The following is a 13605-nucleotide window of genomic DNA, read 5'->3' as shown; positions in this document are numbered from 1 at the left end:
ACTATTGAGGAGTTTACTATAGCTCCTCCTACATCCTCAACCACATAAGTCTTACCAATACCAACCGTTGAGGAATCTAATATTGCTCCTCCTAGATCCCTAGTCACAGGAACACCACTTTTGACTTTTCATTGTTGTCTGCACCCAGCATCAGGCCCAGCTGATTCACGTCCAGCACCTGACCCTGCTCCTACTGTGGACTTGTCTCCTCCTAGTTTACTGATTGCACTTCAGAAAGGTATATGGTCCACACTTAATCCTAATCCACATTATGTCGGTTGAGTTATCATCGTCTGTTATCACCCAATTACGCTTTTGTATCTTTTTTGTCCTTTATTTCCATCCCTACTCTCATCCAGGACGGCGACATGTTATGATTGACGAGATGTATGCTTTATATGCAAGTGGTACTTGGGAACTTGTTCCTCTTCCTTCAGGCAAATCTACTGTTGGTTGCCGTTGGATTTATGCAGTTAAAGTTGGTCCGGATGGCCAGCTTGATCGGCTTAAGGCTCGCCTTGTTGCCAAATGGTATACTAAGATATTTGGGCTTGATTACAATGATACTTTCTCTCGCTGTGGCTAAAATAGCATCAATCCGTCTCTTTTTATCCATGGCTGCTGTTTGCCATTGGCCTCTCTATCAGTTGGATATTAAAAATGCTTTTCTTCACGGTAATTTTGAGTATGAGGTTTATATAGAGCAACCACCTGGTTTTGTTGCTCAAGAGGAGTCTAGTGGCCTTGTTTGTCGATTGCGCCGGTCACTCTATGGTCTAAAACAGTCTCCTTGTGCCTGGTTTGGTAAATTTAGTACACTTGTTTAGGAGTTTGGCATGACTCGTAGTGAAGCTGATCACGGGAATATTATATTATTGATATTACTTTTCAATATTGGGATTTTACTGGGTTGTTGTTGTTGTATATCACTTTTCAATATACAACAAGAAGCCCTATTTATAGCTATGCTCTACATAGTACATATTACTCCTATTCAAATGTGGGACTAGACTACTTATATACAATACATAACTATCTAACACTCCCCCTCAAGCTGGTGCATATAAATCATATTTACCGAGCTTGTTACAAATATAGCTAGTACGAGAACCAGTGAGGGACTTGGTGAAACTTCGACTTCACAAACTTTGTAATGATATCTCCTGAGAGTGTCTTTTCTCTGACGAAGTGATAGTCAATCTCAATGTGTTTAGTTTTCTCATGGAACACCAGATTTAACGCAATATGAAGAGTAGCTTGATTATCACACACCAGTTCCATCTGACCGATTTCTCCAAATTTCAATTCCTTGAGCAGTTGTTTGATCCAAACTAGCTCACATGTTGCCGTAGCCATTGCTCGATATTCTGCTTTTGCACTAGACCGAACAAATGCATTTTGCTTCTTGCTCTTCCAAGACACCAAGTTATCTCATACTAAAACACAATATCCAGACGTAAAACGTCTATCAGAAGGTGATCCTGCCCAATCAACGTCTATGTATCCAATGATCTGCTCATGGCCTCGATCCTCGAACAACAATCTTTTGCCTAGAGCTGATTTTATATATTGAAGACTTCGGACAACTACATCCCAATGACTATTACAAGGAGAGTCCATAAACTGACTTACAATGCTCACAGGAAAGACAATATCATGTCTAGTCACTGTGAGATAATTCAACTTGCCAACCAACTGCCTATATCTTGCGGGATCGCTAAGAGGCTCCCCTTGTCTTGGTAGAAGTTTGGCAATAGGAGTGTCAATGGATCTACAACTCATGAATCCTGTCTCCTCAAGAATGTCTAAGGTATACTTTTGCTGTGAAAAAAAATTCCTGAGCTAGACTGAGCGACCTTAATACCTAGAAAATACTTCAATCTGTCCAAATCCTTAGTTTGGAAGTGCTGAAAAAGATGTTGCTTCAAACTAGTGATACCATCCTGATCATTGCCGGTAATAACAATATGATCGACATACACCACTAAATAAACACACAAATTTGAAGCAGAAACGCCGATAAAACATAGAGTGATTAGCTTCACTACGAGTCATCCCAAAGATTATTTTCTCATTAAACGCTCTGATACTTGTGAGAAGCTTGATTATTCCGTCAAGCCATTGGGGTTTAAATAGCTAAGCATACATATTCTAAGAAAGGAAAGAAAATCATAATTATAGGGGTAAATTGAGTTACATTATATTTACAAGGTCCTAGAATATATTACTCCCTCCATTTCAATTTATGTGAATCTATTTTACTGGGCACGGAGTTTAAGAAAAAAGAGAAGACTTTTGGACTTGTGGTATAAAATGAAGCACATATATTTTGTGTGGCTATAAATCATTGCATAAAGGTAAATTATTTTCAAATATGGAAATGAGTCATTCTTTTTGGCACGGACTAAAAAAGAAATGAGTTCACATAAATTGAAACACAGGGAGTAGAATTTCTTTGAGATTCTAACATCTCCATAGGTCATAAATCCATCGGAATAGATATTCAAATAATGCTATAAATAAATGATAACATCGATTTTTCATAATATGACTGGGAATTTTTGGAGACTTGAAAATTTTTGAGGTAAGATTACATACTTCCCTAATGCTGTCGAGACTTGAAAGAACTTGATACTAAATGCATACTACCCTGTTGTTATGGAGACCTGAAAGAACTTTAGGTTCTTGTGACCTCAGGCTTACCTGTGAAACTAGGCCTTATTGGTGCTATCTGTGCAATTATAAATTCTTGAATGTGCTGGGTTTGATCTATAAAATGTCGTTAAGGATTGATGCAATGAATTTGTTCTGTATTAGGACACCCTGTATCTCAGTTAAGTTAGAAGCTTAATCATACTTTTCATGTTAGTCCCTACTATTAGGCCAGTCTGTGTACCCCCACTTTAGAGAGAGTTGTGTCTTCTCATATTGTGCTGTAAATAGCTTTATGTTGAACTTGCATTTTTCATGATATTGGTACAGGTTGCAATGTGTAACTTTCCAACAATTAAAGATGCTGCAGACGTTGCTATAGCCACTATGCATTCTGGTATACAGGTCAGAACTCAACTAAATGCATTAGAATAATCATAATAAAATTCTAATGAAATTTGTTGGACCAGTCTCCTAATATAAATGTACTGTTCTCTGCATGGCTCCACTAACTGCATTGACAGATTCCAACTAGTTTCATGTAAATCAAATTATGCCTGATTAAATATGGGACTCATTTCCATTAAAGATTTTAGAAAGTCCTTTTGTTTATGATTAACTTAAGATTAAGCCAATGTTTAATAGACTTAAACGTCTCTAATTATTGTCTTAGTGTAAGAAATTATATTCAGTCACATCTCCAGAGGATATCAAATAGGTTAACGGTTTTTGAATCTTTATTTTCTTTTCATGCTTCCATTTGCTTAAGCTGAACACTGTAATTGTACTCGGCAGAGTTAGTGTGGGAGCTCATTTTTGTTGTTTAGTTCAGCAATGGGGAAAATGAGGGCCTCTGACTCTACATTTTTGACAATTCAAAATAGAAACCATAACTTTCTGTTAGAGATAGAAGTAATTCTTTGTTCCAATGCACATTAGGTGTCAAGAGTGGAGCTCTTGGATGAAGTTCAAGTGAGAGCAATCAATCTCGCAAATGACAAAAAATTTCCGGAGGTTCCAACTTTGATGTTTGAATTTGTAGGCACAGGTGAAGTGTGCAAGTTTGATATAAAAAGTCCTGTCTTTTTTATTTTTATGGTATGAATACTAAAACTTCTGTTAATCTCCGTCTCACCATATAATTGTTTAATGCCTAGTTTAACTTGTGTTATAATCTTTAATCTCATAAGCAGTAGTAGAAGACAGCATACCAACATGTGTCCGTGCCAGCTTTCACGTATCCTGAGTAATCCACCGGTTACCTGTTCTATCTCCCACTAGAACATGTATTAGGAAACTTTTTCCACCAAAACTTAGATAGATGGAAAGAAATTACCTAACTTGTTTGCCTCCGCTGGGATTTGAACAAGTGTCTCTCATGGTCCATTCCAATTTCATTGACTATTATGCCACAACCTCAGAGTTGCATCAGTTGGCTTCCTGGCAATCTCATTTTCCTTTTATACTTCATAGTTCATAAATGAGAATTTGCCTGCTTCTATAATTCTATTGACAATTTTTGATAATAAAAATAGGTATCATTTGGGTGGAAGGATTTGGCCTTCCCAAAGTCTTCCTACTTGTTTGGCCGGACAACCAAAACATTGACTTTCTATTTCAAATCCAAGTCCAACTGATGATGGCTATGCATTTAGCACATCTGGAATGATGTCCCAGGAGGCGCCATTTAGTTGCCCTATCTTGTTCAGTCCCTTATCGGCCAAGATGATGGAAGCTTCCTTGTCAAACCACTCCTCTCCTTTCTCTCTCTCCAGCAGTCCTTAGGATATCTCGTTCACTTGAACTCGAGCAGTATATCCCCTCTTTCCTGTTGGCACTCTCTTTTTCATCTTCATTCCGCGCTCTCCTCCACCGCTCTTCCTCCTCCCTCTCTTCCAAAATTCCACTTCCCTTTCTGTCTGGTATATCTTGAGTTTGCTTTACGCCAGATTTATGTGCTAATGAGACTAATAGTTGATACAAAAAGCCTTAACTTGTTGCGCTGTCTTTATTTTTCTTTTGTCATGTATTTTTGAAAAAAGATTTTTAATTGAAACCTTACAGTACAGAGATCTGATTTTGGTGGAATCAGATTTGTTTATTTCTAGATGCTTACTGATCCCTAGTCATTATCCAAACAAGCTATTAGAAATTAAATTATGAATTCTTTGAAGGTGGTTGATTTATAAATCCGACCAAACAAGTTGCTTTCAATCTTTTATAACGTGACACAAATTTTCCAATAGATGATCAGTATAGGTGTTAACTCAAGCACCTTACTGAGAATAGTAAGTCAAGAAGAGTCAATACAGATAACCTGTGATAGGAGTGCATATAGATTAACCAGATAACAACAACAATATACCCAGTGTAATCCCACATAGTGGAGTGGGGTCTGGGGAGGGTTGTGTGTATGCAGACCTTACCCCTACCTTGTGGAGATAGAGAGGCTGTTTCCAGCAGACAATATAGATTAACCAGAGTTTTAACAAATTATTCCTTCCAGTAGATTAGGAAGATTGACCCTTTCTTTTGTCTTTCGATGGGGTAGAGGGATTAAAACTCAGTTGCAGAACACATTGAACTTCCAGCTGGCCCTTTTCAAGGGTGCCTCTGAAGATTACTATGATATGCACTCTGAATATTCGCGATTGAACCTAACTATTGTTTTCATTGTGGGGTTGTGAGTGAACATACTAACTATACTGATGCCACTTACCTATTGTTTAACTAGCTACTGATTTTTGTGATCTATCAGAGGCGTATTCGCGTGAGCAAACGCAGATTGTTCAGAAGATAGCTTCTCAGCACAATGGCTCTGATTTTGTTTTCGCTGAAAAACCTGACGAGAAAAAGGAACTCTGGAAGGTACTTCATTGTCTTAGTTCTGTCTATTCAATATTATAATTTTTTTACGTTCTGTTTCTATTCAATTTTTCATTATAAAAGTACCTATGCTTGTGTTTTTAGTTCTGTCAAACTAGATCTTAGAAAATGAGGGGCTAATATTAGTGTTTGCATTAACATGGATATGTTTTATGATATTTCAAGTAAATGACAGCTAGCAAATGATAACTTCTATGAAAGCCCTACTCCTCCTATAGTCTCAAAAAATAAGAAAAGAATATGAAAACCTTTCCAGATTTCTGGTCTTATCTGTCTTGTTTAAAAGAAAATAGACTAGCACAATAAGAGCTTTTAACATTTGTAGAGTAATGATTTTAGCATCATTTGCTCATAATAAAAAAATGATAAGGCTTCTCGTGGATGGACTTATGGAGCATGCAAGTTTTGTAGCTAAACACCCAAGGTATTGAGTACCTCCCAATAATTGCAGTTCGTAATCTTATTCCTATATGTTTTTTAGATCCAACTTACCTTTGACCAAAAAGAACCACGAAAGGAGGAGAAATACAGACAACTCAATACAGATTCAATTAATTGAGAAAAATATCTTTCCTACTAAAAATGAAAAGGGAACAAAACCATGGATGTAAATTTGGAAAAATAGAATTCCTGAATTTGTTTCTTTGTACAATTGTAATTTTCTAGTTCTCATCATTCTTACTATGATTGGAAGGTGAAAAGTCGAGTCTGTGTGATTCTCCCTTTTGCTCTGTCCTGCCCATTTATGTCTTTGTGAGTTCCCCATGATAGCTTCATGTAACATGGTAATCTCACCTCTTTGATAATTTGAATAAATAGAGGATTAAACCAAAAAAAAAAAAAAAGAATAAATAGAGGAGCAATATTTTTGCTTGAGCATGCTTTTGTCAAAACTTTGAAAAGATGTGCTTCGAGTAGTAGTTTTACGTTCTTCTCTATGCAATAAATTGTCATGTAAGTTTTTTTGCAAAGGAAGAGGTTTTGAAACCTGTGATTGGGACAATTGCTTAATTTCAATTTATACATTTTTTACTGCATCATAGTCTTCAAAGTAAGGTTTGACTGGTGCCTTCCAAATTCTGTCAATCCTTAATAGATACAATTATGAAAATTTTGATCATATCTTTCGAAAATTTGTAGGAAGTACCTTCTTTCAGCCTAGTATTACTCTCCTAACTACTTCCTTCATTTGGCTGTCATCAGCATGATCGAGTCTTCAATTCCAACATAAGTTGTTACTGGAAACTTTGAAACAAAAACAACTATGCCTCAGTAGTCAGTCCCAAACAAGTTGTGGTTGGCTATATGAATCCTCATTGGCTATTTGTTTTCATTTAAGTTAATCTCAGACCAATGTTATACAAAATAAAAACAAAAACGAAGTAGTAGAAGTTCTCTAAATTTCTATTCGCATAAATTTTTTTAATAGGGCTAAAAGTTTCCTAGAAAACATTAATGACCTATAATGTACTAACATATATGTTGCGCGGACTCTCCGAAACAATTGCCGCATCCGTGTCGGATCCTACAAAAATGCACTACTTTTGGAGGATCCGACACGCGCCCATCTACATTTCGGAGAGTCCGAGCAACATTGACTTGAACATATTCCTAACTAATTGATACTCCTATATAGATCTTTTTCTTCCATTTGTGCTATGTCACAAAGCACGGGAGAAAAATATATTGTTGATATTCTTCACTATGTTACAATGAGCCCTATTTATAAGTATACATAATACATAACCTACTTCTATTACACACGGGACCAGGACTAATTATATATATATATATATATATTCACATAGCTATCTAACACTCCCCCTCAAGCTGGTGCATATAAATCATATGTACCGAGCTTGTTACATATGTAACTAATACGAGGACCAGTGAGGGACTTGGTGAAAATGTCTGCAAGCTGATTATTCGACTTCACAAACTTTGTAGCAATATCTCGCGAGAGTATCTTTTCTCTTACAAAGTGACAGTCAATCTCAATGTGTTTAGTTCTCTCATGGAACACTGGATTTGATGTAATATGAATAGCAGCTTGATTATCACACACAAGTTCCATCTGGCTGATCTCACCAAATTTTAACTCCTTGAGCAATTGTTTGATCCAAATTAGACCATTGCCATTGCTCGATATTCTGCTTTTGCACTAGACCGAGCAACCACATTCTGTTTCTTGCTCTTCCAAGACACCAAATTACCTCCTACTAAGACAATATCCAGACGTAGAACGTGTATCAGAAGGTGATCTTGCCCAATCGGTATCTGAGTATCCAACGATTTGCTCATGGCCTAGATCCTCAAACAATAGTCCTTTGTCTGGAGCTGATTTTATATACCGAAGAATGCGGACAACTGCATCCCAATGACTATCATAGGGAGAATCCATAAACGCACTCACAACACTCACAAGAAAGAAAATGTCAGGTCTAGTCACTGTGAGGTAATTTAATTTACCAACCAACCGCCTATATCTTGCGGGATCGCTGAACGGCTCCCCCTTTTCTGGCAGAAGTTTAGAATTCGGATCCATCGGAGTCAACAGGTCTACAACCTGTCATTCCTGTCTCCTCAAGAATGTCTAAGGCATACTTACGTTGTGAGATCACAATACCTGAGCTAGATTGAGCGACCTCAATACCCAGAAAATACTTTAATCTGCCCAGATCCTTAGTCATGAAAGTGCTGAAAGAGATGTTGCTTCAACTTACTAACACCATCCTGATCATTGCCGGTAATAACAATATCGTCAACATAAACGACCAGAAGATTTGAAGCAGAATGCCGATAAAACGCAGAGTAATCAGCTTCACTACGAGTCATGTTAAACTCCTGGATAACTGCGTTGAACTTACCAAACCAGGCTCGAGGAGACTGCTTTAGACCATAAAGTGACCGGCGCAAACGACATACAAGGCCACTAGAAGGTGAAGGGGAAATAGTGACTGAATCTCCAAAAGATAGAACTGGTAGCACCTCAGAAATGTCTAAGTGACCACCTAGGCCTATGAAGTATGGTCGAATTTCAAAGAAGGTAACATCAGCACACATAAGGCACCGCTGGAGGTCAGATCTCGCCGACGCGTGGGTCAGATCTTGTCGGAAAATTTCTTCTTCTTCCGGCGCGTGAGGGCACATGGGAAGATATTTTCCGGTGGGGTTGACTGGTGTTTGGTTGCCCGATCTTGAGGAATCTTGTGGTGGTGTTGGTTTTTGCACAACACCAATGGAAGGTGATTTTGTTTCGGACAGCCTCTTAAGTCGCCGGAAAATTGCACGGCGACGAGTTCTTTCTTCTCCGAAGTCGCTGAAATGATGCACGGCGATAAGTTTCTCACTAATGCTCTGATACCATGTGAGAAAGCACCGGAGAAAAATATATTATTGATATTCTTCACTATGTTACAATGAGCCCTATTTATAATAAGTATACATAATACATAACCTACTCCTATTACACACGGGACTAGGACTAATTATATATATATATATATATATATATATATATATATATATATATATATATATTCACATAACTATCTAACATGCTCTATTTTCGCTAAGTCTGCAAAGATTCCAAGAAATTGTAGGTCTTTGGAGACTACTTCCTTCTCTACCTCGTCCCTTTTTAACACCTTCACTCACCATGGTTTTACACCTATAGATCGGTGCATCTGGAGGTAGACGCAAGACATGATCAAGCTTTGAAACAACTGAACCAAAATAAATTTTCGAACTATCCATTCCACTATAAAAGGTATCCTGTTGCTTAGTGAGATCCACATCTTACTCCCATTAGATGTTTACCACTAAAGGTGAGAAAAAACTTCTTAACCATACAACCCTCATCTCGTCTATGTTGAACAATTTTCTTTCTTCAAATTCCACTTGGCTTGGTGCGGATGTGATGGATCATAGTAACTCAGTGACTTCAGCGAAAATGTGATTCCATGTTGTATACAAGCCAACTTTTGAATAGTTAGTAACTGGCCCGTCTAACAATGTTGTTTATTAATTGTTGAATGGCTTCTTCCGTGTAGATAAGAAAGGAAGCACTTTGGGCTTGCTTTGCAATGGAACCTAATTCTGAGGCGATGATAACGGTTTGTTTCTACTGCTAATTTACACTGAAATGGGTTGAAAACACATGCTCTATGTTTTTAGTTATAATGTTTTAGGTTTGGAAATTTTCATTTGGATCTCAGGTTCATTTGAAATGTTCCAACCACATTACTTTTGTGTTCACGTTTTCCTTCTTACTTTCATCTATCAAAGTTTATCTGATTCATATGGATATATTTGCACTATGATCTTTAGTCCCCCCCCCCCCCCCCCCCCCCCCCCAACACACACACACACACCCAAAAAAAAAAAAACCCACCCACATGCCACATCCCTCTACCTCCACCCAAAGATGAGTGGAAAAAAGACAAGTATTGATGAATATATGGTAATTTGGGAGCTTGATGGTGATGCTACCTTTAGATTCATAATTGACACTTACTGTTTAAGTCGTAAATTTCGCTAAATGTAGATGAAATATTATAAATGGATGTTCCCGGAACTGAAAATAAAATCCTAATAGAACTAGATAGCATCTTGGAACCTATAAATATTCGGAAAGCATTCTGCTCATAGTGTCACAGAGGGTTGGTTAGACTTTAGCGTACTTTTCAAGTATATTTATCGTTCTGCTGCGGAAAGTTAAATCTCCATTCCCTTGGAACCTAAATTGTCTGTTTGTCATTCTGCCTCCATGTTTGTGGCATTGAAAATCTTTGTCGCCTTGAGTGCTGGTCCCATAACTAAATACAGGATTGTAGTGATGGAAGTTGGCTCATGCACATACTTATTTGTACTAAAAAATGAGCTCCTTGAACCACGTTAGGGCGTTGCCAATCAATATTTGATTTATGCAATAGATAATAAAGACTAGCTTTCAGCAGGCTAACCCTGGACATCACGGTTATTAAAAATAATTTAAAAAATAAAAAATAAAGACTAGCTTTCAGATTTTGTTGTGTCTTTCAGTTAAACCCCAACTTGGGGACACTATAATAGGTAATTCCAATAGGAGATGATATATTATTTTCTCATTTCTGCAAAGATACTTATTTTCTATATCAGTTAAAATCCCAACTCAGAAGCACTTTTAATAAGGTGATTCCAATAGGAGATGATATGTTGGATATTTTCTCATTTCTGCACATGTTTTAATTTTAAGTGAGGACATTCTTATTAACTTGTTAACATTTTTATTTTATTTTCAATGTGATTATCTGAAATACACACTCGTTTTTGTTGCAGGATGTCTGTGTACCCTTGTCACACCTTGCTGAATTAATATCAAGATCAAAACAGGAATTGGATGCTTCTCCTTTAATATGGTATGTCTTGTTTGTATAAATTATTGGACTCGACATGTTGGACTTTATGGACATTAAGTTACGAGTTTCTACCATCTATATTGCTCATTGTTTTTCTTTAACAGCACTGTTATTGCTCATGCCGGTGATGGAAATTTCCATACAATAGTTCTATTTGATCCTACCAAAAAGGAACAACGACGAGAAGCTGAGAGGCTAAACCACTTCATGGTCCATACCGCTTTATCAATGGAAGGTACAAGTTGCATTTTGGGCTTAGTGATCCTCTCCTTTCCTCTGCAATATCCATCCAACACCTCATCAAAGAAGAAGGAAATATGAAAAGGAAACAACAAGCCTAGTTTCATATAAGGGTCTTTTGGTTCACATACTAGGTGTGCGGGGATTATAATGTTAGGATTGGCTATACGGTGATTAATAATAAAGGGAATATTATGTGGTAATTAATAATGAAGAGATTCTAATACATGATTACTTACTTTAGATGGGCATTTTTGTCTTTAATAGTTTATTCCCCGTATTGCTAATACATGTATTCTTATTCCACATTCTATCATGCATTAAATAATACGAAGATCCCACACAACCTAATGGACAGTCCGGTGCACTAAGCTCCCGCTATGTGTGGGGTCCGGGTGATCCCACATAACTTAATGCGAGTATTATTTAATACCCACCAACAAACGATGCATTAGTTACGCAGCGATTATTTTATTTTAATGCGGCCAACCATATACTGTTCTGTGCGGGATTTTATGCTAAGATTAATTATCAAATACTATCATCTAAACGACCTCTTAGTCTTTGAAGTTACAATCCATGTGAAAGCAAGATCATAAGGATAAAGTTACCTTGGGCCATGATTAATTCTCTGATCAGTACATCACTACCAGGGTTTGAAAAGATATAGCTAATACAGAAGCTGCAGAGTCTGACCCTTGATCTTTATTCTTACTTGGTCTGCTTGTCCAATAAGCTGAATCGCCAAGAAAAGTTTTTTGACTGACATTGTTCCAATGGGGCAAGAAAGCTTAGCTACCTCTCTTTTTTCCACCCTCTTTTCAATATTAAAATCTTCTGCCTGTATTCAGTCAACTGGATTTGATTCCTGGATTTGTCTTAACCTCTGATATGTTTTCCTGAATTTGTCTCAAAACCTTTCAACAGAATTATCTTAAGCATGTAATTTGTATGCGAACTTTGAACTTGCATTGTGTTTATAGTAACTTTTGCAGCTCTGGCGATTCACCTGAAACTCTTTCTGTTGCTCACTGTGTATAGACTCTTTCCACGTTTTTTAAAAGTACCATTTCATCAAAGGCACGTGGATGGTGTTTTACCACTTTCATTCTTTTGCTGAACAGGCACCTGTACTGGAGAACATGGTGTCGGTACTGGGAAAATGAAGGTATGATGTTCAAACACTTGTCCTTTTGGCTTTTTGATGTCTTACAAATAGGATGGCACAATTGTTCACATTAACATCATCACTTTACTATAAGCCGAAATGTAACAAAATACTGTAGCACTTGCCTAGTGATGAATATCGGATAACCTTACACTGTCCATAAGGTACACCAGAGAAACAGTGTGCAAGAGTTTTATTACATAAGCAATTTCTGTTGACATTTGATGACCGTGTCTTTGTAAACCTCAGCACCTCAAAAAGGGGAAAAGGGAGAAAGCTTATATGAACCCATAATGTTATGCAATGGAGACCATTTTTGCAAACTAGAAGAATTCATATTTTTTCAGCATTCACTAGTTGAACAAAAGGTTTTGCTATTGGACATTTTAAGTTTTATGCAACTTCATCTTGACTAAAAAATTAGGATGCTTTCAATTTTCTACGTCTTGTTTCTGTTAACCCAAACTAATTTCCAGTGTCCTAATTTTCTAAATCGTGTGAGTAACTGGATTTTACTGACTTCTATTGCATTATATTTTCAGTATCTTGAAAAGGAACTTGGGATCGAGAACTTGAGGACGATGAAAAAGATAAAGGGTGCTTTAGATCCAAACAATATCATGAATCCCGGGAAGCTTATTCCCCCTCATGTTTGCTTCTAAGATAGCAGTGTGAAATGATCTACTTATATATTTTTTCCTTCTTTTCCCTGAATATGTGTTGTAACAATGTATCCTATTTCAGCTTGAGTCTCCTCTGTACTAGCATAGACGTTGCTACTGCAGGATGCTAACAATATATGCAGATTAAATAAGTTTTGTAAGCAGTTGAATTACACAGGAAACATTGCAGCAGTTCATTTGATTATGTTCATTTTTCTCTCTTTTTTTGAGAATGATAACATTTTATAAATATAAAACAGCACAAAGTTTGTGCTGCTAAAAGTGACAGAATACATCCCAAAAAAGTAAAATAACCCCCCCTCCCCCCCCCCCCCAACTACAAAAAGCTTACAAGGATTCTATGATATCAAGTATGGAGTCACAATCATTTACGGGGCATTCTTTACGCCAAAAAAGAAAGAGTACTAAACAGTTCATTTTGATTTTCTGAATGGAGTTGCTAACATTCTCAAAACATCTGGAGTTCCTCTCGTTCCAGACTGACCACCAAATGCAGGCTGGGATCTTCAGCCACCATTTCTTCTGTCTGACTCCACCTGTCACACCAGCCCACCATTTTTCTCTTTCTCATGACAAC

At 37.2% G+C, this 13605-nt stretch overlaps 1 protein-coding gene across 1 annotated transcript in view; it reads left to right on the top strand.

Moving 5' to 3' along the window:
- The window catches only part of LOC104110753 (D-lactate dehydrogenase [cytochrome], mitochondrial), a 35061-nt gene extending 21843 nt beyond the window's left edge, over window positions 1-13218 (top strand). Inside the window, exons 11-18 of the mRNA XM_070191364.1 lie at window positions 2983-3057; window positions 3592-3700; window positions 5411-5520; window positions 9591-9653; window positions 10858-10937; window positions 11042-11172; window positions 12302-12345; window positions 12888-13218. Coding sequence (XP_070047465.1) covers window positions 2983-3057; window positions 3592-3700; window positions 5411-5520; window positions 9591-9653; window positions 10858-10937; window positions 11042-11172; window positions 12302-12345; window positions 12888-13007 — 732 coding nt within the window. The 3' untranslated portion in view covers window positions 13008-13218. The remainder of the gene's footprint in view (window positions 1-2982; window positions 3058-3591; window positions 3701-5410; window positions 5521-9590; window positions 9654-10857; window positions 10938-11041; window positions 11173-12301; window positions 12346-12887) is intronic.
- Window positions 13219-13605: the final 387 nt, after the last annotated feature.

The sequence above is a fragment of the Nicotiana tomentosiformis genome, chromosome 1 (genome assembly GCF_000390325.3).
Source record: "Nicotiana tomentosiformis chromosome 1, ASM39032v3, whole genome shotgun sequence".
NCBI lineage: Eukaryota > Viridiplantae > Streptophyta > Magnoliopsida > Solanales > Solanaceae > Nicotiana > Nicotiana tomentosiformis.
The sequence above is the reverse complement of the archived record's forward strand: the minus strand, read 5'-3'. Positions and strand labels throughout refer to the sequence as shown.